Consider the following 23,359-nt stretch of genomic DNA (forward strand, 5'->3'; position numbering starts at 1 on the left):
TTGCACTTCATTTGTTATCGTATATTCCCCCCCCTCCCTTTTTTTATTGAGGCTTGAAAAACAATTAAATACAAAACAATGTATTGTAAAAACAACAGTCTGGAAAGCAACATGAAGTTGATTCAATAGCATGCATCTGTTTGCAATCGACATATGTATTTATTATTACAATAAACTGTATTTTATTCATTTACAGTATTTTATTTTACATTTAAAGCATGTCTTATTCTATTTAAAAAGTACATCTAATTTACTTCTCCTGCATTACTTGCATATAGGTCACTTGCAACATTCTCTTGTGTATTCTGTTTCTTCTTGCACAATGTTTTATTGTTTATATCTTAAATATATTTATGTTGGATTGTTGAAGGAGCCTGGGAGTGTTTCATTGCCATAACTACATAAATACACTTTTACTGATGAATAATACAAACCTTTGATTCAAGAGTTCGTAGATGCAGTACTGTTATTCACAGCAAGGGAGCACACGTCACTCAAACCGGAAGCAGGAAGTGAAGTCAACGTCAACGTGCGAAATTCAAACTTCTGTAACAAAACATCTTTGACTCGAGGGCTTTTCTATGTGGCATCTGATTTCTAACTGATTTCATCTCCTTCCTCTCGGCTTCATAAAGAATCAGGTAACTTTCCAGAAGCATCATTCAGTCAGCTTGGAGTGAAGTAGGTTTTAATTACGGTTACGTTACATGCATTAGCTTTTATACGTTTGTTAGCTTACGTTAGTTCTGTTTTACGACATTTGACACAAGGTTGGTAGAAAATGTTCGTTTTTAAAAGCTACTTATTAATACCCTCTAATTTATGAAGGAAAGTTTGGTGTAATTGAGTGATTTTGTGAGTTTGGTGCTAACAGTGTGCTGTACGTTAAGCGGGGTTTCTCTCGCCGCAGTGAGGTCACAATCGGGCGGCTGAAACAGGAGGATAGACCGTGGATAAGAGCAGGAGGATGCCTGTGGAAAGGATGGAGCACCACGGAGCCGAAGAGCTTCACAAATATTATGAGGTTTATGAAACCATCGGATCAGGTAATGGCAATGGTGATATGTGTCTTTTCGAAACAGCTCTGTAAGTGTCGTTTCCTCTCTGATGTGCGTCTTTGAACCCTGTGTGATTGTCAGGAGGCTTTGCTAAAGTAAAGCTGGGTCGACACATCCTGACAGGAGAGAAGGTTGCCATTAAAATCATGAACAAGAAGGATCTAGGGGTAAGTTAATCAGTAAATGTGTGCATTAATCACAATAAATTCAAATAAAAACTACCATGACCATTATTTGTGGGTTCAAGCAAAGTGTAGCCTACAACAACATTAGCATCACTATTGTATATTTTCTCACATATACATGACTAAAGTGCACATTTATGCCAAAAAAAAAAAACTACTACAAAAACTACATGTCTGATCAATACACAGATTGTTGTTCCACTGTTATGCATTACATCAGACACAAATGTTTGGATGCTGATCCTTCTGTGTTCTGAAGAACATCAATACTAACAAGAAACAACATTCTTTGTCAACCCAGGATGACCTGCCACGTGTGAAGGTGGAAATCGAGGCCATGAGGAACCTGAGCCATCAGCATGTTTGCCGTTTCTACCATGTCATCGAGACCTCCACCCAAATCTTCATAGTAATGGAGGTAGGGACACTCTCATTCTCTGCTGTGGGACTTATAAAGGATTTATGATAGACTGAGACAGTGTTTGGGGGAAGTGAGTGTAAATTAGACACTATTTATGTTTTATTTTGCAATTATGTCCCTCTCAGTACTGTCCAGGTGGGGAGTTGTTTGACTACATCATAGCAAAAGACCGTCTGTCAGAGGAGGAGACCCGGGTTTTCTTCAGACAGATTGTGTCTGCGATGGCCTACGTCCACAGCCAGGGATACGCACACAGGGACCTCAAACCGGTGAACACAACCCCTGATTCCATGTAGAGTGACTGAGAGATTGTGACCAAAATAAAATGTGTCTCTTTGTCGCTGACAGAATCCTAATCTTAATATTTGCTGCTACACTTGTCTTCCTGAACTGTAGGAAAACTTATTGATTGATGAAGACCACAACTTGAAGCTCATAGACTTTGGATTATGTGCCAAACCTAAGGTACGTTCTCAACACATTCTCTGTGTTATTGTGTTTGTCGTATTGGGTGTGTTCAATTAATGATAAAGGTGGGATCAACAAAACATCCTTTTGGACAGTGTTGCAGCTGAAGTGTTTACATAGTGTTTAATGCTTTTAACATGATGTGTACATGTGGTCATGTCTCTGCTAGGGAGGTTTGGGTAATGAGCTGATGACGTGTTGTGGCAGCCCTGCGTACGCTGCTCCTGAAATCATCCAGGGAAAAGCATATATTGGTTCAGAGGTGAGAGACACATGCCTTTTGCAACTACTGTATAAGAAACACCAGAGTTTGATATTACAGAGTAACTGCAGATCTTTGAAAAGTTGTATTTATTATTTACCGAATGCCTCTTGTGTCCTCATGTTAGACAGATCAGGATTGAGGAAACAACAACACTCATTTTGTTTGTGGATTAAGGTTTTCCATCAGGGTTTCTAGATTTGAATAGAGGCACATTTTCTCACATACTGAGTGAAAAAAAGGCAGAACTGCTATATCAGTGGGCAAACAGTCCCATCTCTATCTTTGAAAACTGTATCAAGAAAAAATGATCCCATACTCTTCGAAATAGATTTTTTCTTTCACTTTCAGTAATTGTAAAGGTGTCCTTGAATTTTATTCCATGTAACATTTCTAAACCAGTATTTACCAACTTTCTTGAAGAAATGCTGTTCTTAAACCCACACACATTTGTTTTCCCAACAAAAGTCCTTTTTACCTGCCTGTTCCAGATTTCTGCTTTTTCATGGTGTGCTCAGTGTATTCGCTGGTGCATGACTCAGTGTAACTGAGCGGTGAAATCCTAACTGTAAAGCTGAAATACTGCCGTGTGATGTGTAATGTGCAGGCTGATGTGTGGAGTATGGGAGTGCTGCTGTTCGCTCTGCTCTGTGGATATCTACCCTTTGATGACGACAACTGCATGGTCCTCTACAGGAAGATTTCAGTAAGAGAACTGACACTCTTCTAGCTGTTCTAAGATGTTTGATATTGAACTTTTTTAATGGTTTTATTTCATTTATTAGTTTGTTTTATTATTTAACCTGTGAACAATATTGGTTACTGATTTTCCAGAACCACTCTTCAACATCTTGTGTAAAATGTCCTTTTAATTGTTTTAAGCTCAATCAAATCCTAATATTGTCATGTTTCACAATAGTTTTTGATCATCTTTTGTCTTTCAGAGAGGTAAATATGATAACCCCCGGTGGTTGTCTCCAGGTAGTGTCCTCATCCTCAACCAGATGATGCAGGTACATAACAATGCTCGTACTCGCTCACTTTTTTAGCTATTTTGTAGAAAGGTCACTCCATAAGTTACTAGTTTGGTTATCATTGAACACTTCTGGAACTCATCAACACCTATCTTCACACAATAATAGCAGCAGTGCATATTTTTTATTTAACATTGTTAGTGCATATAATTGTATGTAATTGTACAACATTTTAGACATGCTATGGTTGTTGGATGTGTCTCTTGATTATTGAGTTGTAGTTTTTGTGTTTGTCCTGTAGGTGGACCCCAAGCGGCGTATTACTCTTCGGCAGCTGCTGGACCATCCCTGGGTGATGAAAGAGTACAACAGCCCTGTGGAGTGGCTTAGCAGGAAGCCGGTACACACATACACTCACACAGATTCATCCATAACATACAGTTTAAATACAAACAAAAATATATAAATCAAAACTACAAACACAATAGTAGCTTTTAACAGTGGGGCAGTATGCTATCTGTTTTACTTAAGCATCTTTCTTTTGATTTCCAACAGAACATTTGATCAGTTATCTTAGTTTTTTTTCATCAATTTGCTGCAGTGACCCCCACGAGCCATTTCCCTGAAACAACTTAATATGAACATAATTGTTTGAGATATTGTTGTTCAGTGCTCAAATATACAAACAACTGGATCTGTCCTGCATTTTGTGTAAACATGCTTGGTCTTTTTGTAGCTCCGCTACATCGATGAGGACTGTATCACTGAGATGGCTGTCCACATGAAACGGTCGAGGGGGAGCACCACAGCGCTGGTTAACGAGGTGTGTGTTAAATGTAAATTATGCTGGTCAGTTCAACTTGTGATTTTGGTACGTTATGGACGGTGACATCACAACAACTGCATATGTTAATCATACTAGTGACCCCTTTTATTTTGCGCAAACGTAATTTACATACTCTCTATTTGACATTCAGCATATAACAAATGTCCTCTTACAGTGGCGGTATGACCAGACCACAGCCACCTACCTGCTGCTGCTGTCAAAGAAGCAGAGGGGCAAACCTGTCCGTATGCGCCCTGAACCCACAGTGTGTGAGGACTTCTGCTCTCCTCTGCACCAGGGACTACAGGTCAGACTCCCAACATGCTTTCTCTTTTCCTGGGCTACTGATGGCTTTGTTACTCTACCTACTACATGCTTACTGTTTCCCTGTACCCAGATGCTGTGGATCATTTTGGTATTTGTTATTTCTTCTCTCTTGCTGTCAGACAAGGGAAACTCTTCACTTGAGTGAGGATGAAGATGCCGTGATTATGGGTTCCCTGGACCTTCGCTCGGACTTCATTGATGATTGCCCATGGGTTTCAGCCAAACATTATACACCCAAGGGAGTCAGAGGTCAGCCAGATGGAGCTGCAAACAACAACACGGTATGTACAATTATGAACATGTGTGTGAATGCTGTCTCCAATGTCCTTACAGATTAATTTTAGCTTAGAAATATTGGTGAAATGTTATGACTGTACCTTTTTCAGAGAAAATCTACTTATACCAAGTTTTTCTCTTCTTTGTATTCCTAAAGAGACTGGCTTCCCCATCAGTGGAGAAAAGATACGCATACAGTCCAACTCCAGAGAGGGGGCGAACAGCGGCACAGCACCGCCAGGAGAGAAGGGACAGAGACCAAGAACGAACCAGTGAGAACAAGGAGAATATGTCTGTGCAGCAGAAAGACGTTGAATTATTTGTGCTGCCTCCTCCTCGAACTCCCGTGTCCAGTAAGAAGAATCCACGGCCCAACAAAAATGTGTTGACCACACCCAATAAAAATCCTAACGTAACCAATGTTACCAAAGCCATTGCAGACACACCTAAAGGTAAGAGCAGTTTCAACCACTCAACCCATGACAGGAATACAGAACAGATGGCACACAGTTTCAGTTCATCATGCAGTTTATTTGTATACTGTAATTGTTTTTTACGTTCCAAACATGGGCTTGAAGTATAATCTCTATTAGATTATTTGCATTAGCCAACTGCCCGTCTCTCCATGTTGCTCTCTCTCATTTATCTGTCCCGCTCAGTCCTCACGCAACTCTCATAATCATAAGTGTCACGTCCACATGCCACATATTTGCAAGTAAATTGTCTTTTAGTAATAAACTCATTTATTGGGTCTGTTATTTTCTATCCCAAAGCCTCTCGTGTTTCTATGATTTAGCTGTCATTACTGAAACCACGGAGAATGGACACACTCAAACACTCTCATTTACATACACACTTATCACTGTCAACTCAAAGGTGAGGTTGTTATTATCAGGAAGCTAATTGTTTTTTCTTTATCTATGAGTGAAGGTCACTTATGAATGGAGAATCATTAAAGTCTTAATTATTTGTCAAAGTGAATTCTCTGCCATGAGGTCCGACCTCATTAGTTTCCTCTATCAACTCGTCCACAGGTTGGCTAAGCAGTCGACTATTTGGTGTTAAATTCTTGGAATCTGGCTTGGCCCTGCTCTCTTTTGAGCCTTATGTTCTCTACAGTGCAGACATGCTTTGTTAAAACACACACACACACACGCTGTGGTCTGTGTGTCTGTCCCTAGGCGTGTGCTGTGACAGGTGTAGCTGTCTCTTTCCTCTGCTCACAGTCCCACGTGGGCTGTAGTGACATGTGTTCTCTTGCCACTAAAGCCTAGCTCTCCCCCTTTGTGAGTGTGTGATCGTGTGTCTGTGTTAGGCTCCCTCTCTGTGTATACCAAAGCCTTTGTGTTCACAACTCCGATGACAAAGCCAGCCAGTTTCATGCATAAGAGCAAAAGGCTGTATCGGTCAGTTTCTCATATAGTCCCCATCTGATTTCCCCTTTTGGTTCCTCTCAAGACACTTTGAGGTTCCAAACATTATATAAGTCTGATTTCTGTACAGAAGGGCTCTAACTGATAATTATGTATTAATATGACAATTATTTTCTGAGTTAATTAATTCATCTTTTGGTAAAATGTCAATATAATTGTTATCCCAGATCCTCCAAGTCAACAGTGGTCTCTTTAAATGTCTTGTTGTGTCAATCCAAAACTGTAAGATATTCAGTTTTGTACCATGCTTTTTTATTTGCATGAATAATTATTTTATCTGACCAACAGTTGGACTCATTGTTGCAGCTTTAAGCTCTTTCTCTATTTTTTCTTTCTCACTTTTTTATAACAAAATGTCTGTTTGTGTTGAAGGTGAAGGCAGTGCCTCTAAAGAGCGCAATAAGAAGAGAGCAGCAGAGTTCAAGGAGCTTGCAAACACTGAAATAACAGCCTTCAGTCCTGAGCGAAGGTGAGTGGGGGGATCTGATGTAAAAGGATAAATGCAGACAATAATGGGATGGGAGCGAGAAATATTGTTCACATCTAAGATTGACGGGGACTACAGGGTGGGTCATGGTCTATGGAGACCCAACCGTGGTTAAAAGTTGATGTTTATGATAATACATCTTCATCTTACCTCCTGCAGTCGTTAAGAGAAGTTTGATAAAATTACCGGTTCCTTTTTTTTTCTCTCTAGGTCTCGGTCATTGGACATGGCTGTGACATCAGACAGCGGGAAGAAGAGAGGAGGAAAGGTGTTCGGATCCCTGGAGAGAGGTCTGGATAAGATGATCACCATGCTCACTCCCAGCAAGAGACGAGCCCTGCGTGACGGCCCACGCAAGATCAAGGTATGCATGCAGAACTCACACCTTCTTACCTATTGTGTTAAAAAATATTGTACATCATTCATTTTCTGTCTGTATTTTGCCATAGGCGCAGTACAACATTACTCTGACCAGTCACACCGACCCAGACCAAATCCTGAACCAGATCCTTTCCATCCTGCCGGAGAAAAATGTTGATTTCACACAGAAAGGGTGAGAAGACACGCCCTGCACTGCACTCTGATCAGATAGCCCATTCTTTGAACTAATACTAATGCTTCTGTCACCTTCCTTACTTTAGGTACACCCTAAAGTGTCAAACCTGGGGCGATTTTGGTAAGGTTACCATGGCGTTTGAGCTGGAGGTGTGCCTGCTGCAGAGGCCGGAAGTCGTCGGGGTCCGTCGCAAGAGACTCAACGGGGACGCTTGGGTCTACAAGCACCTGGTGGAGGACATCCTCTCCACATTCAGTATCTAAATAATGCACTTTCCTGCCAATATTACTCCCAGTGTAGATCAATGGATGCTGGCCTTTTGTGCCCTACAATAAATGATGTCTGATAAGGAATTGTAGCAGAGCTTCAGACTCAGATTCGTGTCTTAACACATTAATGATTAGTTCTTCCTTATTCATAGTGAATATTTAAAATTGTCCTTAGGCCAACGTGCAATCCCCAGAGTCCATGTTACATTACATTTATGAGCATTATATGTCAGTATGGCGGTTTCACTTTTTAATTGTAAAGCTGAATAGGATCTCAGTCGGTCCTCTTGAGATGAATGTGTGTATGTATGAAATGAAACAATGTTATTTACAGTATGCCTTCTGGCTGCTTATTACCATATTTATGTCTTGATGTCGTTAGTCTTCCCTGTAGGTGTAATTTCCTGTTATTAATGTACATGTTTACAACTCTTCCATCACGGCGTTTCACATGGTTCTGTTGTATAAACTGTCTTCTTTCATTTCTCATTATTGCTTATCCAGTTCTTACTGTCTGTCGCATTGTGTGTAAGATTTTTACTGACTCAAGAGGAGCAAAATAAATGGTTTCTAGTGAATCTAATATGTCTGTGTTTATGACGACAGATGATCAAGATTTATTTGTCAGATTTTTTTTTTCTTCACTCAGCAGTTTGATGGAGCAGTGGTGTGTTTTACACTTTGTCATCATCCTTCTGTTCCTCTGGTCTACACTTTTCTTTGGTACAAAGATTGATAGTGATAGTTTAGCTTAGTGACAGCATTTCTCAGTTCGTATTTAGTCAAATAAGTAGTGAAAGGTGTGAAAAAAGCTTCAACACTTTAGATGCTTAGGGTTTGAAAGCTCACATCCTCTTCACATGTTAAATAATCAGCATGTTTATGCAAAAGTCCTGCATATGCCTTTATGTCCTTTACATACAGAAGGTCACATGATCTGTGTTCTTTTGTTAATGGGAAACAGTGAGAGATGTATCCCTGATACTCAAACAGTGGATGATCATTGTTATGGCAGAAATGGCTGTCGTAGTGTGATGGTTATGACTAAATAATGATGATCATTGCCAGCAACATCTGAACCGAGTTAAACAAAAAAAAGCTTCTTCCCTTCCCTGTTCCCAGACAAGATGCCACTTACTCTTAACAGTGCCGCGTGGATTGGCATTTATTTGTGGCAGCTTTACCTTGGCGTCCCAGCAGGGAGGGGAAGGGTAACGATGGGTTGAGGTGATGATAAGGGGGGTTTAACCTTAATGGAGTCGGAGGGTGGGGAGTGGGAGGATAATTTATAGACAGGTGAAGGTTGGAGTTGGTGTGAAAAAAAATTAGAACATATCCTCCATAATATTCCAGTAGCTGTAATGACTCATGCTGGGCTAAGGTTGAAGGCTTTGTGTGTGTTTGGTGTGGACAACAGCTGGAGTAAAAGCCAGCTGTCACCTTTCTCACAAATAAAAGAATGTCTCCCTTCTTTTCAGTCTCCAGTCACTACATGAGCCAGATTGGTCTTACCTTTTTGCATTCTTTCTTCTAGACTAATTCCGTTAAACATTGTTTGGTTCTTAATCATAAATGTGGTGATCTATAATGTTTAATTTACTTTAACCTCTCAATACACACAGGAGTAACAGGGTAGGTTGCTAAATAACTTATTCTTATTTTCAGTTTGCAAATATACAGTATAAAGAGGCACATTAAATGATTCTTGTCATGTCCCTCCATTCAAACAGGGGGCACCGCAATCCCTGTTCTCACGTTGGGAAGTTGTGTCCATGCTTGCTTGAAAACTACAGCAAAAGGGCATGGCTGATTCCGGACTGAGGAGGGTTAATTCATTAAAATTGAGAAAACTTTGGAGAACATAAAGGCAGGTGGGACCTTTAATGTTTCAGGAGCAGAGTGAGCTGACACACAGTACGTCTAGTTTGGAAGCGGTGCCAGGTAAATACAGATTGGTGCTCATTTGTTTTGTTTGTTCTTTTCAGGCTTGTGAGTGGGAAGCTGCTAGCAGAAATGAGGCTCCTGCTGACAGCGATTCTCCTTCTTCTTTTCCTATGTGAGTTTATGAAGAGCTGTTACACTGATACGGTCCAATAATTTAGTTTGGCGTTTTTTGTGAATCTGCTGCATTACACATCCATTTGTCTTTGTTCCTCTGACTGCATTGTTCGTCTTTCAGGGCTTTACATGGCTAAGATGTCTAATGACTCGCATGGAAATCCTTGTGAGGTACGTTAGTGAGAAGAAAAAAAAAGAAGAACAGAGTGGTTATGTGTCCTTTATCTTAGTGGATCCTTAGGATCAGGAACCCCCTTGGGATCCCAATATACACTTGAAGTGTAGACAAAAAAGAAGAAGAAAAAGGAATAACTTTTCTCTAATGTTCCTTTCTCTTGTGAAATACTAAATATTTTAACCTCTCCAGGTCTCAAAAACCTTTAAATTAAACAGTCTTGAGCGCCCTGTTAGCTGTTTCTGCTGTTTCCTGTCTACCCATAAAAATAAAAATGCTTCTAGAAAATCAAATTAAGTTAATAGCTGGTAAACACAATTTATCTCTAGCTGGACTCAAATTCTTCAGGTAGCCATAACAACACTCAAAATACATTTTAGTTTTGAACCACTTCCTTTCTATCAGCATGTCACATGTCCACTCTGCCTTTGTTTTTTTAGGCTGTATCGACAAGTGAGGCAGCAGTGGCTCTCCTCTTGTCCCCTCTGTCCCTGTACTCCTGGTTCTCCTCCACGCTGTTCAGACTCGCCCTGTCCATCCCGGCGCTTGTCCTCAGCTCCCTCTATCACTCTGTGTTGCTGCTCCTGGCTGGGCCTTGGTGCGTGGCCACCGTCTGTCTCTCTCTGCTGCTGACGTGTCTGCATGTTGCTCTATACCTGCTTCACCTGGTGCTTGTGATTGGGGTGTTGGCCATGTTAATCCTCACACAACACAAAGTAGCTGACAGTGACACCACAAATGAGAAAGTGTTGTACCAGCAAAGACACTGGAGAGGCATCACAGCAAGCTAAACTGCGGGTGTATGGTTGTAAAGATGTACAACATGGCTGCTGTAACATTACCTAATTGTGTATTTCTTTAATTAAAAATCCCACCTTAATTGGTTTGACTTTCATTTACTTAATGAACTTACAACTACAATTAATTTTTACACAGAACATGCGTTTAAATTGGCTTTGGGACACTTTTTAGAAAGCAGCATAAAAAAAGAACTGATTAGTGTGCGTCCTTGTGACCTAAATGAGGGTGAAAATATCTGCTAGTTGCTACTTTAACAAACAGTCTACTGTTGTCCACTTATCTATCTCCCTCATTTTCTCTTTTCTCATCTTTTACTGTGGCCTCCAATTATCTGCGGATTGTTGTGCTGTTTTTCTTCCCATCTGCAGATGTTATCATTAGACTTGTCTGTCAAATGGAGATGAGAGGATAAGAGCAAAAAAAGCAGAGGAATAAGAGAATATTTTCTGCATTCATTGCGCTTTTCAGACGTGTGTATTATACAATGCACTGCATGCAAACTATACTCCTGAAAAACACTAATAAAGGGAGTTAACAGGGAGAGAAACTGCATGTGGTATAGGCGTTAAGCCAAGGGGGCGAATGCCTGGCCAACCAGTAAACATTGTGTGCTTACACGCTGTGGCTCTCAGATCTTAGGGAAGCATTACAATTGCACAAAAATAAAGAAGTTCAACTATCTATCAAAACTATAAACACTCTAGCCCAAGTGTGTAGCCATATAAAGTAATGGGTGAACTTTCTGTGCTGTTGCAAATGTGTGTGAGCGTGTGTGAAAGAGACAGACAGAGAGACAGAAGGGAAATGAGGCTGGATCATAGAGATTTATTACATGGCTGTGGCATCCTAATTAGCATAAAGACTGGACCGGCCCACTCAAGCAGAGAATTAAAAACCTTAATTGTGCTGTCAGCCTTCCTCTCTTTTTCTCAGTGTTGACTCTACTTCATTCCACTCATTCGTCTCCTCCCGCTCTCTTCAGCCTCTTCTCTCTGCTTATGAAGTAGCATCCGTCCATGCTGTTTAATTGTTAGTGATAAATGGGAAGCGGGACGTTTGTAATTGTCTCAGCGATGGGGAGAGGACAACAGTGATTGTCGAGGAAAAACGATTGAGGGCAAGGAGAGTTTTCCTATTTGAAATGAGGAGAATGAGGAGGCCATTTATTGAATGTTTTTTTCAAGGAGGAAAATTAGCTTGGTAGACACAGGCAAGGAAGTGTTAATGGGATGTCATCCCAGGCCAAACTGGACACACGTGTGGAGCCAAAGTGTTCTATAAAGCAATGTTCACATCATATAGGATGGATGTCAGAGATTATTTAAGATTTGTGTGAGGTTTAAAATGATTTGCTGAATATATAACTAAAGCCATTTAATGTTGGTTTATGTTTAGTGAATGATACGTGAGGCATCCATGATCTGGTTTTCTGGCAACATTTCTCATTTGAACCTAAAAAAAAGTGAATGCAATATTTAAGTCAGACAAGGATAGTCACAGACTTTGTTTTACTACAGTATGTATGGATTTTCAATTGATGTACAATAGTAGTTAAAACCAAGCTGATCACTAGTTGTTTTGAACTGTTGAAACATGTGTAACTGTGGTTCCCATTAATGTGATCCCATTCTATGTGCCATGTTTCTTCAATGAAAACAATTCCTTATGTCTTTTATCAAGGTTATTAGTTAAAGGTGTCATCAGTTATCTTTAAGTTGAATCACAAACAAACAGTAAAATAAATAAGAGAAAAATAAGATGTTTACTGCTTCCCTCTCACTTGATATAGGTGATTATCAGGAAATGCATTCCAAAAAAACCAACAGTAAAGCAATAATTAATTAGGGGTCCTACTACCAAACTGTACAATAACTGATATACTAAAAAAAATATGTTTAAGCTGGGCTTTCTCAGCAGAAAGACGGAAGAATAAGGAGACTTGGAAACAGGAGTGCAGCAGTTATAGGTTTTTCAGGAGAGGAGGAGGAGGAGGAAGAAGTGATTTGCGAGGGTCAGTCCTGTTGGTGCGTCTTTGCTGTCAAAGCTTCTCCTGCAGCAGCAGACGAGGTTAAGACTTAAGAGGCCAGCCCTTCTCACACTGCTTCTCCCTCAGCCCTGACAGCTTGCCCACACACACTTACATGTAGACACTAGCACACCCAACATGCTGTGTGTTAAACTTTACACTTTACCCCAATCCTCCTACCTCTGTTTTTAACCTATCTGCCCTTCCTCTCCATCTCCTCTTTGGTGTCTTCTGCTCTCCTTTTGCTTTAGTTTCTCTCATTGTTTTTCTCTTTCTATCTTTTCTCTTCTCTCTCTCTGTCTTTAATTGGTCTCCGCTAGGTTAGTTTGGACAGGCCTATTCATCATAGCACTACCCTCAGAGACAAACCCTTAGGGATCCAGGGGGAGATAGACGGTCAGACGGGAGGGCGAAAGGGTCTGCCGCTTGTCAACCCACTCCTCTCCTCTTTTTCCCTTTTTCCTCTCCTTTCTCCCTCCATCCTTTCCTCTGCTCGGTTTATAGATGTCAGTTCTTCAGAGGGGAGAGGGGTAGAGGGAGGTAAGGAGAGGGAGGGAAGGAATGTAGACACATTAGTTAGGCTATTAGTTCAACAAGCTGCTTCCATGCCTGTCAATGGTCTGACATCAACACATAGACAGACATGACCACACACACACACACACACACACACACACACACACACACACACACACACACACACACACACACACACACACACACACACACACACACACTGTACTCACAACTGACATTTGCAACATGTAGTATTGGTGTGAGGGAGTGATTGTGAGTGACGGCCGAGAGGGGGAAAAAACTTTACATGGAACCACGTGTCTCTTCATTTCTGGTGTCTGGGGGGCCTTGATGAGTGAAACACTGCCCATAAGCACTCTGTACAAGCCTCGCTCATCTTTACTAGTGTGTGTGTGTGTGTGGGTGTGTGGTGTGTGTGTGTGTGTGTGTGTGTGTGTGTGTGTGTGTGTGTGTGTGTGTACGTGTGTGTGTGTGTGTACGTGTACACGTGTACACGTGTACATAGACACTTCTGTAAAGGGCAATGAGAGCCATGTAACGGCTCATTCTGTGAGGTCCAAATGTCTTCTGTGATAAGGTCAGACCACATTTTTTCACTGTAAGTGTGTCAGATAGTTTGTTCTCATTTGATGAGCCAACAGTAGGGAACAGCAGAGGAGGATAGGCATGCTTTTTTCCAACCCTGTAAAGATTAGCGCGGATGTCCAATCAAACGATTTAAAAATCACGATGAAAACAGGTGGCACTCAATTACATGTGAAAGTGGGTTTGAATCGGCCATTTGACAACAAATTCAGTTTGCAACCCCTGATCACAGTTTGAAAAGTCAATGGGTATTGAATAACAAAATGTCAGGGAAATTGGCCTTCTTTTAAGTGAATATCGTCAACATCGCAATAAACATGGTGATAACTTAATAAGAATCATGAAAAAATTGATTTAATTAGACACTATAAAACTGAGGAAACCATTATGAATGAATACTAAATTATTAATAGCGCATATCATTCGCTTGTTGCACATCTTCATCGATGCTGCAGCAAAACATATAGCATGGTATGAATGCAGGACAAATGCACTCACAGTTAACAGTATGAAGCAAAAACAGAGCAAAGAAGGCAGAGAGATGCGGGATGCAAACACAGCAGCAGTCATGAATATGCAACACGTGTATAAGCACACTCTGCTCCATCCTTTTCCTCTGTATGTTGTGTCAGCTTCTCTCTTTCTCCTCCTTCTGTTTGATGTAAAAGGCCCTGCTCTCTCACTCCTGATATCTCTTCAGCATCTCCCCCCACCCCTTTCTCCTTTATGAACCCCTCTTCACTAATCAGCTGAGGCCCAATTATGCTCAGTTGGCCCCACACGTCCTCCCTGCAGGGGCTCCGGGGGGCCAAAAAATACTGATGCTGACTGACGTTAATTTGCATGACTTCTTGGCCTCCATAAGTACCACTGTTGTCTGTCTCCTGCTCTTGTATAGGAAGCCAGAAGAAGAAGCGGAGGGGAGAGGGAGGAGAGGTAGAAGATGTCAATGCCTAGTGATGTTATGTAATCTGGAGAAATAGGAGAAGATTGAGGAGGGCAGAGGGTGTCGCACTGCTTTCTAACTAACTGAACCATTATTTCTCGAGGAGACATGATCTGACAGAACAGACGTGAGCTCTGCACCTAGATACAAACATTGTAACTCACAGTAAATGTTTTGCCAAATTTCAGAAGTCTACAAGTCTACCTTTATAACTACAGCAGTTCAACTAGTAATTCGTTTTGGTTACATGCCTCATCAGTGCAGAGGGAGAATGTTTAAATAAAGGGCCTTTTTAGTTGATACTGTTAGAGACCGATTAAAAAAAGAAGAGCTGAAAACAAAAGCAGTAGTAGTTATAGCCTGAGCTCCAAAAACCCTATGATACAATAACCATATTGTTGTTAAACACCAGCATCTTGTTAAACACCATAGACTGAAAAAGACTTTTCAAACTCAATGACCCCAGGTATTTTTTTGAATTCACAGCGCTCCCCCCAGAGCTGTTTCGTACTTCCCAGCAAAGTGACTTTGATATTTGGTACAACATTTTTTTTATCAAACCAAGACACTTACAACCTTTGGAATTGGTTTTTTTTTCAGCATAGGACAACTTGTTAGTTTCTGGGATATGGATGGGATGGGGAAACGTGTTTGGAAGGGCCAACTATGAGCCCAAGGCCCAACAGAAGGGATAATCCCACCATCATTGCTGCAAAAAAACGAATTAAACAATGGCTGTTAACTTTCACTTAAGTGTTTACACTTTACGGTATGATGAATTATAACTCAACCCGACAGCGCTGTCTTTCATTGGCTAGGAAGCTAAATGGGCTAGAACACACACACACACACACACACACACACACACACACACACACACAAAGTGCCATGCTGGTGTCCTGGCCAGGCACCCAAAGTGCGGACAGCCCGGCCTGTGTCTCAAGCTGGGTTTGTGCTGTTTTCTGTGTGTGTGGCGTGTTGTCGCCATGTCGTGGCTTGTGTCCTATTATCACCCCTTTCCCCCTTCCTCCTCCTCCTTTCCACACACATACACACACACACACGCATCTTGGACTCGGCCAGCAGCCAAGACTGCAGCAGTGGGACTCTCCATTCACTCAACGAGTAGTGGGGTGAGGAAACGGAGGGGGTTAGCTTCATCCTCCCCCTCTCCCCATCAGATAGATGCCATAAGATGCCATAAGATGAAAACTGCGCAGCAGGGTCACAGCGAGACACAACCAGCATTCTGCTCTGGAAGTCTCCGATTATCCAGGCTGATGCTGGATGTTGATGAATGTGGCTTCCAGCAATACGCATGTGTCTGTGTCTGTGTGTCTGTGTACTCATTGTATGCTTGCTGACTTTTACCAAAAACGTATACATTTGCAGCAAAAGTATTTGACTCGGAACATTTCACTTCCAAAAAATTATTTTTTATTCTGAAGGACCAATAAAATTATGGCAAATATTTACAAATAATTACTTCTTAGCTTCACATTACAGGTACATAAATGGAATAATTCACCAACAACAGTCACTCAGGTGGACAGATGGACAGGTACACTGAGTATGAAGAGATGCATAAAGCAAACTGCAATTTAATATTCCACAGTAAACTTAAACCCAAAAAATAAAATAACAATAACATTAACAATAGAAATATGAAAAATATCAAATTCACCATTTATTTCCAATTTTCTGAGCAAAGTTGGTCACAATTCATTAACAGAAAACCAAACCAAAAAAATGAAGAAGAGAAATCAAGTGATATGATATCTTTGGCAAATTCGCACTGCAGTAAAATACATTCAAATATTAAGACAACACACAACACACAAAGAGAAAAAACACCAAGTTTTGTTTGCAACTACTAGAAAATTGAATAAAAAACATACACATTTTCTTAAAGAAGCATTTCTTTTACTTTTTTTTTTTAAATCCTCCCCTCCGGAATATTTGAAGGCAATTCTTATCTTCATTTTGTGTTTGTATCTGTAAGTCTTTTCTGCTATTTTATATGTTTTTTGTACAAGAATCTATTATTTAAAACAGGCATCACAGGCTTTGGTGAATGTTACAGATATGTTTTCTTTTTGTATTTTTGGAATTAAAAGAATTGAACAAGCTGAATTGTTGAAACCTAATTTGTCTTTGCATTTTGATGTATTTTGTTTATTCTTTTTTTTTTCCAAAACATTACATATATAAATATCTCTTTATCACCCCAGGTAGGAAGCCATGAACACAAACAAAACTCCAGATTGTTACACAAAAGGCCACAGTAAGGTGAAAAAACATGTTATCTTTTTTTTTTTTGATTGAACCATCTGCTTAAAAAGCACAGAGGATGTTTGTAGGCTGAGTCCTGTGTATTTTCTCCTCTTCCACAGTTGAAAAATATTAAGATGTAGAGAACATTGAAACACTTCAGTATGAGATCTGTCCAAAGCCTAGTTATATCAGCAAGCATGAAACAGATTGTGCCACTAATTGCTGTCAAGATGTGATGCTGAAATCCCCTCAGGTTTTACGGAAGGCAGTAGTCATCTTCATGGATTCATATTGAGATACAGTCAGGCGGTGCGCACTCGGTGAGAAATCATAATAAAGAAAAAAACTAATTTGCATTTATTTCAGTTTCCTATTTGATTAGGAGCTGGGATAACAATTCAGGATGCAAATGCATTTTCATGCACAGTAAACTGTAGCAAAGCTGTAAATGAAATGTCGTTGTTTGATCTGAAACTAGAGTTGCTTTGTGTCTTAAATGCTTTACAAATACATGAAGAGAAAACATAATATGAGATGCAATAACACAGAAAATGCTTGGCCAAATATGCCGGCAGCAATATTGCCATTGAAATGACCTCGCTTTGGCACAAACAACCTGCTTCATTCCTATGCAACATTTCTGACAGGACAGAGAGTATCACGTCTGAATGGTCAGAGAGAAGTAAGAATAAGAGAGGAAAAAAGGGATTAATAGGGTTGTCTAAAGGAAGAAGGGAGGACTTTTTGAGGAAGGTCACAGGCCCCGTAATCAACAGAATAGTTTTAATATTCCTAATCCTGGTGATGTGTCAGTGCTACAGGAGGGAAGATGAGAGGGGGGAAGACTGCATGAGATTTGATGAGATTAGGGCTGAGGGAGGGGGAGAAAAAAGATGGGATGAGCTTCTGATGGCACAGCAGGTTTGGCCTCCCCTGGGGAACACCGGGGCATAAAAGGAGGGGCGATCACTCCGCAAAGGACAAAGAGAGGGAGAGAGTGTGTCTGTACTTATATTTATGTGTGTGTGTGTGTGTGTGTGTGTGTGTGTGTGTGTGTGTGTGTGTGTGTGTGTGTGTGTGTGTGTGTGTGTGTGTGTGTGTGTATGGTCTCTGCCCGCTGTACTTCCTACAGTACCACCCACAATGACAGCCCCCCCTGATCGCTGCAGTCAATGTCATGGCTGCCAATCGAAACAGCTCTAGGCCAATGAAAACTCATTCTTTCCCCATGTGAACCAATTAGGTCAACGCAATGGCAAGGCAAGCTGTGTCACTATGAGATGCAAAGTTAACAAATAATCCTGTTAACGTATGGCTGTATTCTTGGCTATGAATTTGGCCTGTTTCGTGTTGAAGCATCTCGCAAGCGGACACAGGAGGCACGACTGGAATCACCTCCTCAAGGAGAACAACTTTCAATCAATATTTCTTCATGTTCACAGTAATGTGTGTGTGTGTGTGTGTGTGTGTGTGTGTGTGTGTGTGTGTGTGTGTGTGTGTGTGTGTGTGTGTGTGTGTGTGTGTGTGTGCATGTGTCTGTTTGGTAAAAGGGTGTCATTAAATTGTAAGATGCTGTTGTTGATGAATAGAAAGCAATGGTAATGAACAGACTTGTAACGTGTCTGTAGCTTACTTGGCTTATCTATACATTTTGTGCCTTCAGTCAGTTGGTCCTATTTAGGGGCGGTTTACAACACATATTGGTCCTGCTTGAATATTTCTCAAAACTGTATATTTCAGTCTGAGATTCACTGATTAAATTTGTTATGGGTGGATTATCAAAACATTAACTAGGAATGGTGAAACAATCTTCAATATCAGACGACTATGAAGTTACAACAACAACAAGTGTGTGAAGCTACTGTATGCTAGCAAATTTGCGACTGTATTTAGTGACAGTAAGCATTGGTTTCACAAACACAATTTTAACAGGTAAAGTGTGTACCATGTTTCCCATCATACAAGCATAAACTAAGGTATTAAAAAAACATTCACTGGAAACCACAAGTCAACGTCATTGTAAGTGTGTGGATAACCAAAAATAGGTTGGTACGTTTTCTTGGATTTAGGAACTTTGTTCAAAATGTGACAATCCATAAACTCGCTGATACAATTAGAAAAACTCTGGACCTGCTGGTATTATTAGAAGGATAATCAGGATTCATCCTCTGGGGAACATGAATGTTTAACAACATTTTATGGGAATCATTTTAACAGTTGCATGTCTAAAACATAATTTATTTCATCAGAGAAAGGACTCCTTGGGCCACTTGACTTTCATGAAATAGACCGTCCATGGCCTGTTGTCTTTTGTAGATTGGTAAGATTATTTTCCATCAGATGTGTTTATATTTTTCACATCATACCTTTTACAGTTTTAATGAATCTCTGACTGAAATGGTGCTGGATCAGGGCTATCTCTTTATGCTACTATTGGTACTTGTAAATTATTATCCAGAGTTTAAAATAACTGGCTGCTATTTATTTGTGAAAGGCTTTTTACAACTCAGCCATGTGTTCGCAGAGTTTTGTTTAAGGAGTTGCAGGGAGGGACGATAAATCTTGTTTCAGTGATGCGTGGTCAGTCAGGGGAGTCGACATATAAAACTAAAGGCACTGTCCTTGTTTTCAGCTGGTGTGGTTCAGGTTCAATAATGCCTCAGAAAGATCAAGAGAGAAAGACAGAAATAAGGAGAGGCTCCTGCTGCGATACACGCTGGCATCACAGCATGCAAGCCTTCATAACAATCTGCTTCAGAGTTGTGGACACACAACTTTTAAGGTTTACAAATGTAAAAGGATCCAATATCACAGTTTCAAAACCCAGAAACAACATAGATGGAGAAACTAACAGCTTTGTTCAGTGTTTATAGGTATATTTCAAATACCTAAATTGTTTGTCTCATGCTACAGATTTGGTGCCTTTTGTTGGCTAGTAAAACTACACAGTAGCAATGAAGCGCTACAGTCAGCCACACTTAACCAAAACAAACAAAAGATATGTAAACACTTGCAGACAATGGCTAAAACGATACCATACACCTCTTAGTTTTTTGTTATCATAAAGAAAGTTTTATCCCTAAAATCTAAATTGTGAATAGTTAAAATTGCTATTGACATGGTGACTTGTTACTTATCTTCCTAATCACTGATTGCTGTACAAGTTTTGAATGAATATAAATGAGACAGGAAGCTACGTACAGGTTAAGGAAGGTATTGCCCTTTCACAAGATCAACACTTTGGGCCCTCAAACATATAATACACTGATATTAGATCAGCACTGAGGGCTGGGCAATTGTGTCCTTCTCTGTCTGTACATGATGGGTAAGGCCTCGACCCTGGTGTCATACATTGTCACAGCGCAGAACTGATGTAGGAGACAAACAAAAATAAAAGTTTCACTTGTGTTTTCACGAACGCAATGCTTTTATAGGAACAATTTCAGAATGTCAAACAGCACAAGGACAATCACTCAAAAGGGGCAGTAGAAGACGAAGAATTACTTAATGGTTCTAAAGGGAAGTCAAAAAAGTAAAATGGCGCCTTTAAATGATGATTGAGTCTCTTTGTGCTTTTGTAGTTAGTCAGCCGATCCACTAGTGGGGGCCCATCTTTGGGGAGTTTAAAGAGAGAAATAGAAAGAGAGTGAGAGAGAGAAGAGAGAAAGAGAGGGTGCCACTGCTTCCTGTCTCTTCACATTAATAAGCAGGAAGCAGATAAAAATGGCATCTTATTCAATGGCACCTGTGTCAACTGATACCAGGCAACAAACAATAAACAAGAAAATCGCAATCATATTTATAAACAATTTTTTTTTCATATTGAAAGTTATTAAGATTTCATATTTCACTGCATCATCATCATCATCATCTTCATCATCATCATCATCACTATTCTAGCACAACAGCGTGACACATATTATAAATCATTACAGGCATTCACTCTCATCACGGAGTGCAGCGCAGAAAAGCTTCTTAATATATTACTCTGTGTCTCCTCCCATTTTAAATAGCTCTTGTTCAGGACTAAATCTTGGCCGAGGAGGTAGGATAGCACCTTCCTGTACAATAACGCTCCCTGGTGGATATGATTTTGGTCTGATGTGAAAATTTACAGTTGTTATTTTACAGCAGAGGGCTCAGATTTTAGACTGTGCTTTTACTGAAAGGCCTGTTGGTCAGTTACTGGGAAACTTTGAATGGAAGTCCTGATGTTAGTTTCTGTGATACTTTTGGATCTGGCTACAACCCCTTGGACTTAGCATTTGCTAGACCTAAGCCCAAATCAGCAGATATCCAATCAGAGCTTGGCAACCATAACTAGACATGGGAGGCCTGTCAAGCTTTGGATTTCTCCACATGTTGAAGCAGTGTGCATGGAGCTGTAGAGATCCTCTGAAGAGTAAAAGTGATGACTGGTTAAACTATACGACATATTTGCTCAGTCTATATGACTGCAGGCTAGGAATGCTGTTTTGTGGCTACTTCATTCTGCAGAAGAGAAAATTTGACAGGCATTGCAACAGTAACTGAAGGGGCCGGTGCTTAGCAAACACTCAATCGTAAAGCTGAACACTACCATTCGTAATGATGGTATCCCATTTATTAAGCATTGTGATCCCAGGGGAAATTTGTTGAATCTACAGTAAAGAGACTAGAATGATAATGATATGGGTGATTTTGGTCAAGCTATGTGAATTGGATTGTCTTTACTTCACCAACATGGCATAGAAAATTGATTGATGCCGGGGCTTAAAAAGACTTGTTTGAAAAAGTGATTTTGCTCTAATCAACACAAATAAGTTCCTTGAAAATATTCTCAACCTGAAAACACATTTTACCCAGAAGATCACAATACAGTTTCAATCACTGTTGCACACTTAGTCCACTGACTCCTTGGATTTGTAGATGATTGGATACGGATACCGATATTTTACGGGAGATTCACTTGCTTCTGACCAGTCCTATCTCCATCAGTTATTGACACTGCCATGCCTGTGTCCTTTCGGTAATGTAGTACCAATATATGTCTGTGTTGCAGCCCAGCAGTGCGTTTGTTGGCTTACGTGTCAATGAAAGAAAATTCAAACTGACGTCAGCAATTTGAAATCCTCATTCTCATTGTCGTCCATCCGTAGGCAGGTTTGAACTGTGCAGTGCTGGTGCTATCCGTCCTCTCATCCCTCCTCTTCCTCCTCTCTTCATTCTCCTCTTCTCATAGTTGGTGGGGTCAGTGGCGGTCGTAGGCGGAGGCTGTTGCAGTGGCAGCAGGCCCCGCCCCCCTCGATGTTGCACTGTAGTAGTACGGAGACCCTGGAAAGAAACACAGAAATAAATCATTTATGACATTTATTTTAAATGAGATACCTCATAAATGTTTTTTACGAGTCCAGTTTATTGAAACTTTGTGCTGTGACATTGTGCTTTCCAGGTGGTGGTGACGTGGCTACAGCTAAGCCAACAGTTTTAACCAGGTTATTTTAAAACTGCATTAGTACAATTTTTGGGGAAGCATAACGGGCTCTAATCACGCTGACATATTATCACCTTGAAAGGTTGATATGTTGAATTAATTGATTTGAAAATTGCATCAAACAGGTAGATACAAGCAAGATACAGCTACCGGCGAGCGTGGCTGTCAAAATGGCTGTCAAAGACATGTGTCGCTGTTGTCAATGTAAGCTAAGGATTTAGGGGACAATTCGTAACAACAAACAATTATTTGAAAAAAATGAAGAATTCCTTCAAGAGTTGAAACAACCGAGCGGATAGCTAGTAGCGTCCCTTCCTCCGTCGCCATTGTTGAACTACAGACTAGACTACAATTCAAACTCGGCACCAACTTCGACGTAATCGCTCTCAACCCTTCCCCCTGTTCGTTGATTGGACCGATAGAATTCTGAGTTCCAGTAATCGTACGTAAAGAGTTCTTGCCAAGTCTCATTTACAGGAGCAAAATGAAATTGGGCCGAAGTACGTAGGCTGGTATAGCCAGGCTAGAGTGAGTTCATCTAAAACGTAAAGATGTGGACCTGGAATAGCAAAAATAATCAGTCGAATTTGACACAATCAGTAAAGTTCACACAGGCACCAAGGGCAGCTAAAGGGTCCTTCAGGTGAGACACAGGAGCGCAGCTGGGTACAGGAGTCATTTAGTCCTGTCTGACAGTGCGCAGATGAGTATCTGTGATGTGCATGTTTGTCTGTATTGACAGGTGAGCTAATGTGGTACGATTTGTTACATAGGTTGAACATGAAAGTGCAAGAGTAACAGACACTCATTTGGGCCTTTTATCGGCGTTTTACACGTTGAATTAAGAAATGTTTGAACTGGTGCTTCACCTGTTTACCGTTTAACCAGCCTGCTGCTACAAATAGTATTGCATTTGTGCAGAAAATCGTCAGTCTGTGTGTG

At 40.6% G+C, this 23,359-nt stretch overlaps 2 protein-coding genes and 1 long non-coding RNA gene across 8 annotated transcripts in view; 2 read left to right on the plus strand and 1 right to left on the minus strand.

The window, feature by feature from the left end:
* The first annotated feature begins 479 nt into the window (after positions 1-479).
* Positions 480-8,120, plus strand: melk (maternal embryonic leucine zipper kinase). 3 transcript variants are annotated; one of them, XM_063882775.1, is made up of 18 exons: positions 480-641; positions 891-1,046; positions 1,140-1,225; positions 1,545-1,661; positions 1,790-1,933; positions 2,061-2,129; positions 2,302-2,394; positions 3,002-3,100; positions 3,339-3,407; positions 3,670-3,768; positions 4,105-4,191; positions 4,370-4,501; positions 4,641-4,802; positions 4,955-5,249; positions 6,603-6,699; positions 6,928-7,081; positions 7,167-7,270; positions 7,359-8,120. In XM_063882775.1, exons 2-18 carry the CDS (start codon positions 968-970, stop codon positions 7,534-7,536), a joined length of 2,064 nt encoding a protein of 687 aa, XP_063738845.1. In that variant the 5' UTR covers positions 480-641; positions 891-967; the 3' UTR covers positions 7,537-8,120. The 3 variants fall into 3 exon arrangements, with proteins under 3 accessions (XP_063738845.1, XP_063738844.1, XP_063738846.1); XM_063882774.1 differs by having other exon boundaries at positions 911-1,046; XM_063882776.1 differs by lacking the exon at positions 480-641 and adding an exon at positions 649-770 and having other exon boundaries at positions 911-1,046.
* A 1,154-nt stretch (positions 8,121-9,274) lies between these two features.
* Positions 9,275-10,644, plus strand: LOC134865159 (uncharacterized). Its single transcript, XR_010165906.1, has 4 exons — positions 9,275-9,456; positions 9,528-9,598; positions 9,722-9,771; positions 10,216-10,644. It is a non-coding gene; the product is annotated as an uncharacterized LOC134865159 (long non-coding RNA).
* A 5,446-nt stretch (positions 10,645-16,090) lies between these two features.
* The window catches only part of pax5 (paired box 5), a 49,865-nt gene continuing 42,596 nt past the window's right edge, over positions 16,091-23,359 (minus strand). For all 4 annotated transcript variants that reach the window (XM_063883829.1, XM_063883827.1, XM_063883828.1 and 1 more), the window contains exon 11: positions 16,091-22,257. In XM_063883829.1, the coding sequence (XP_063739899.1) occupies positions 22,175-22,257 (83 nt within the window). In that variant the 3' untranslated portion in view covers positions 16,091-22,174. The remainder of the gene's footprint in view (positions 22,258-23,359) is intronic.

Source organism: Eleginops maclovinus, chromosome 5 (genome assembly GCF_036324505.1).
Source record: "Eleginops maclovinus isolate JMC-PN-2008 ecotype Puerto Natales chromosome 5, JC_Emac_rtc_rv5, whole genome shotgun sequence".
In the NCBI taxonomy this organism is placed as follows: domain Eukaryota; kingdom Metazoa; phylum Chordata; class Actinopteri; order Perciformes; family Eleginopidae; genus Eleginops; species Eleginops maclovinus.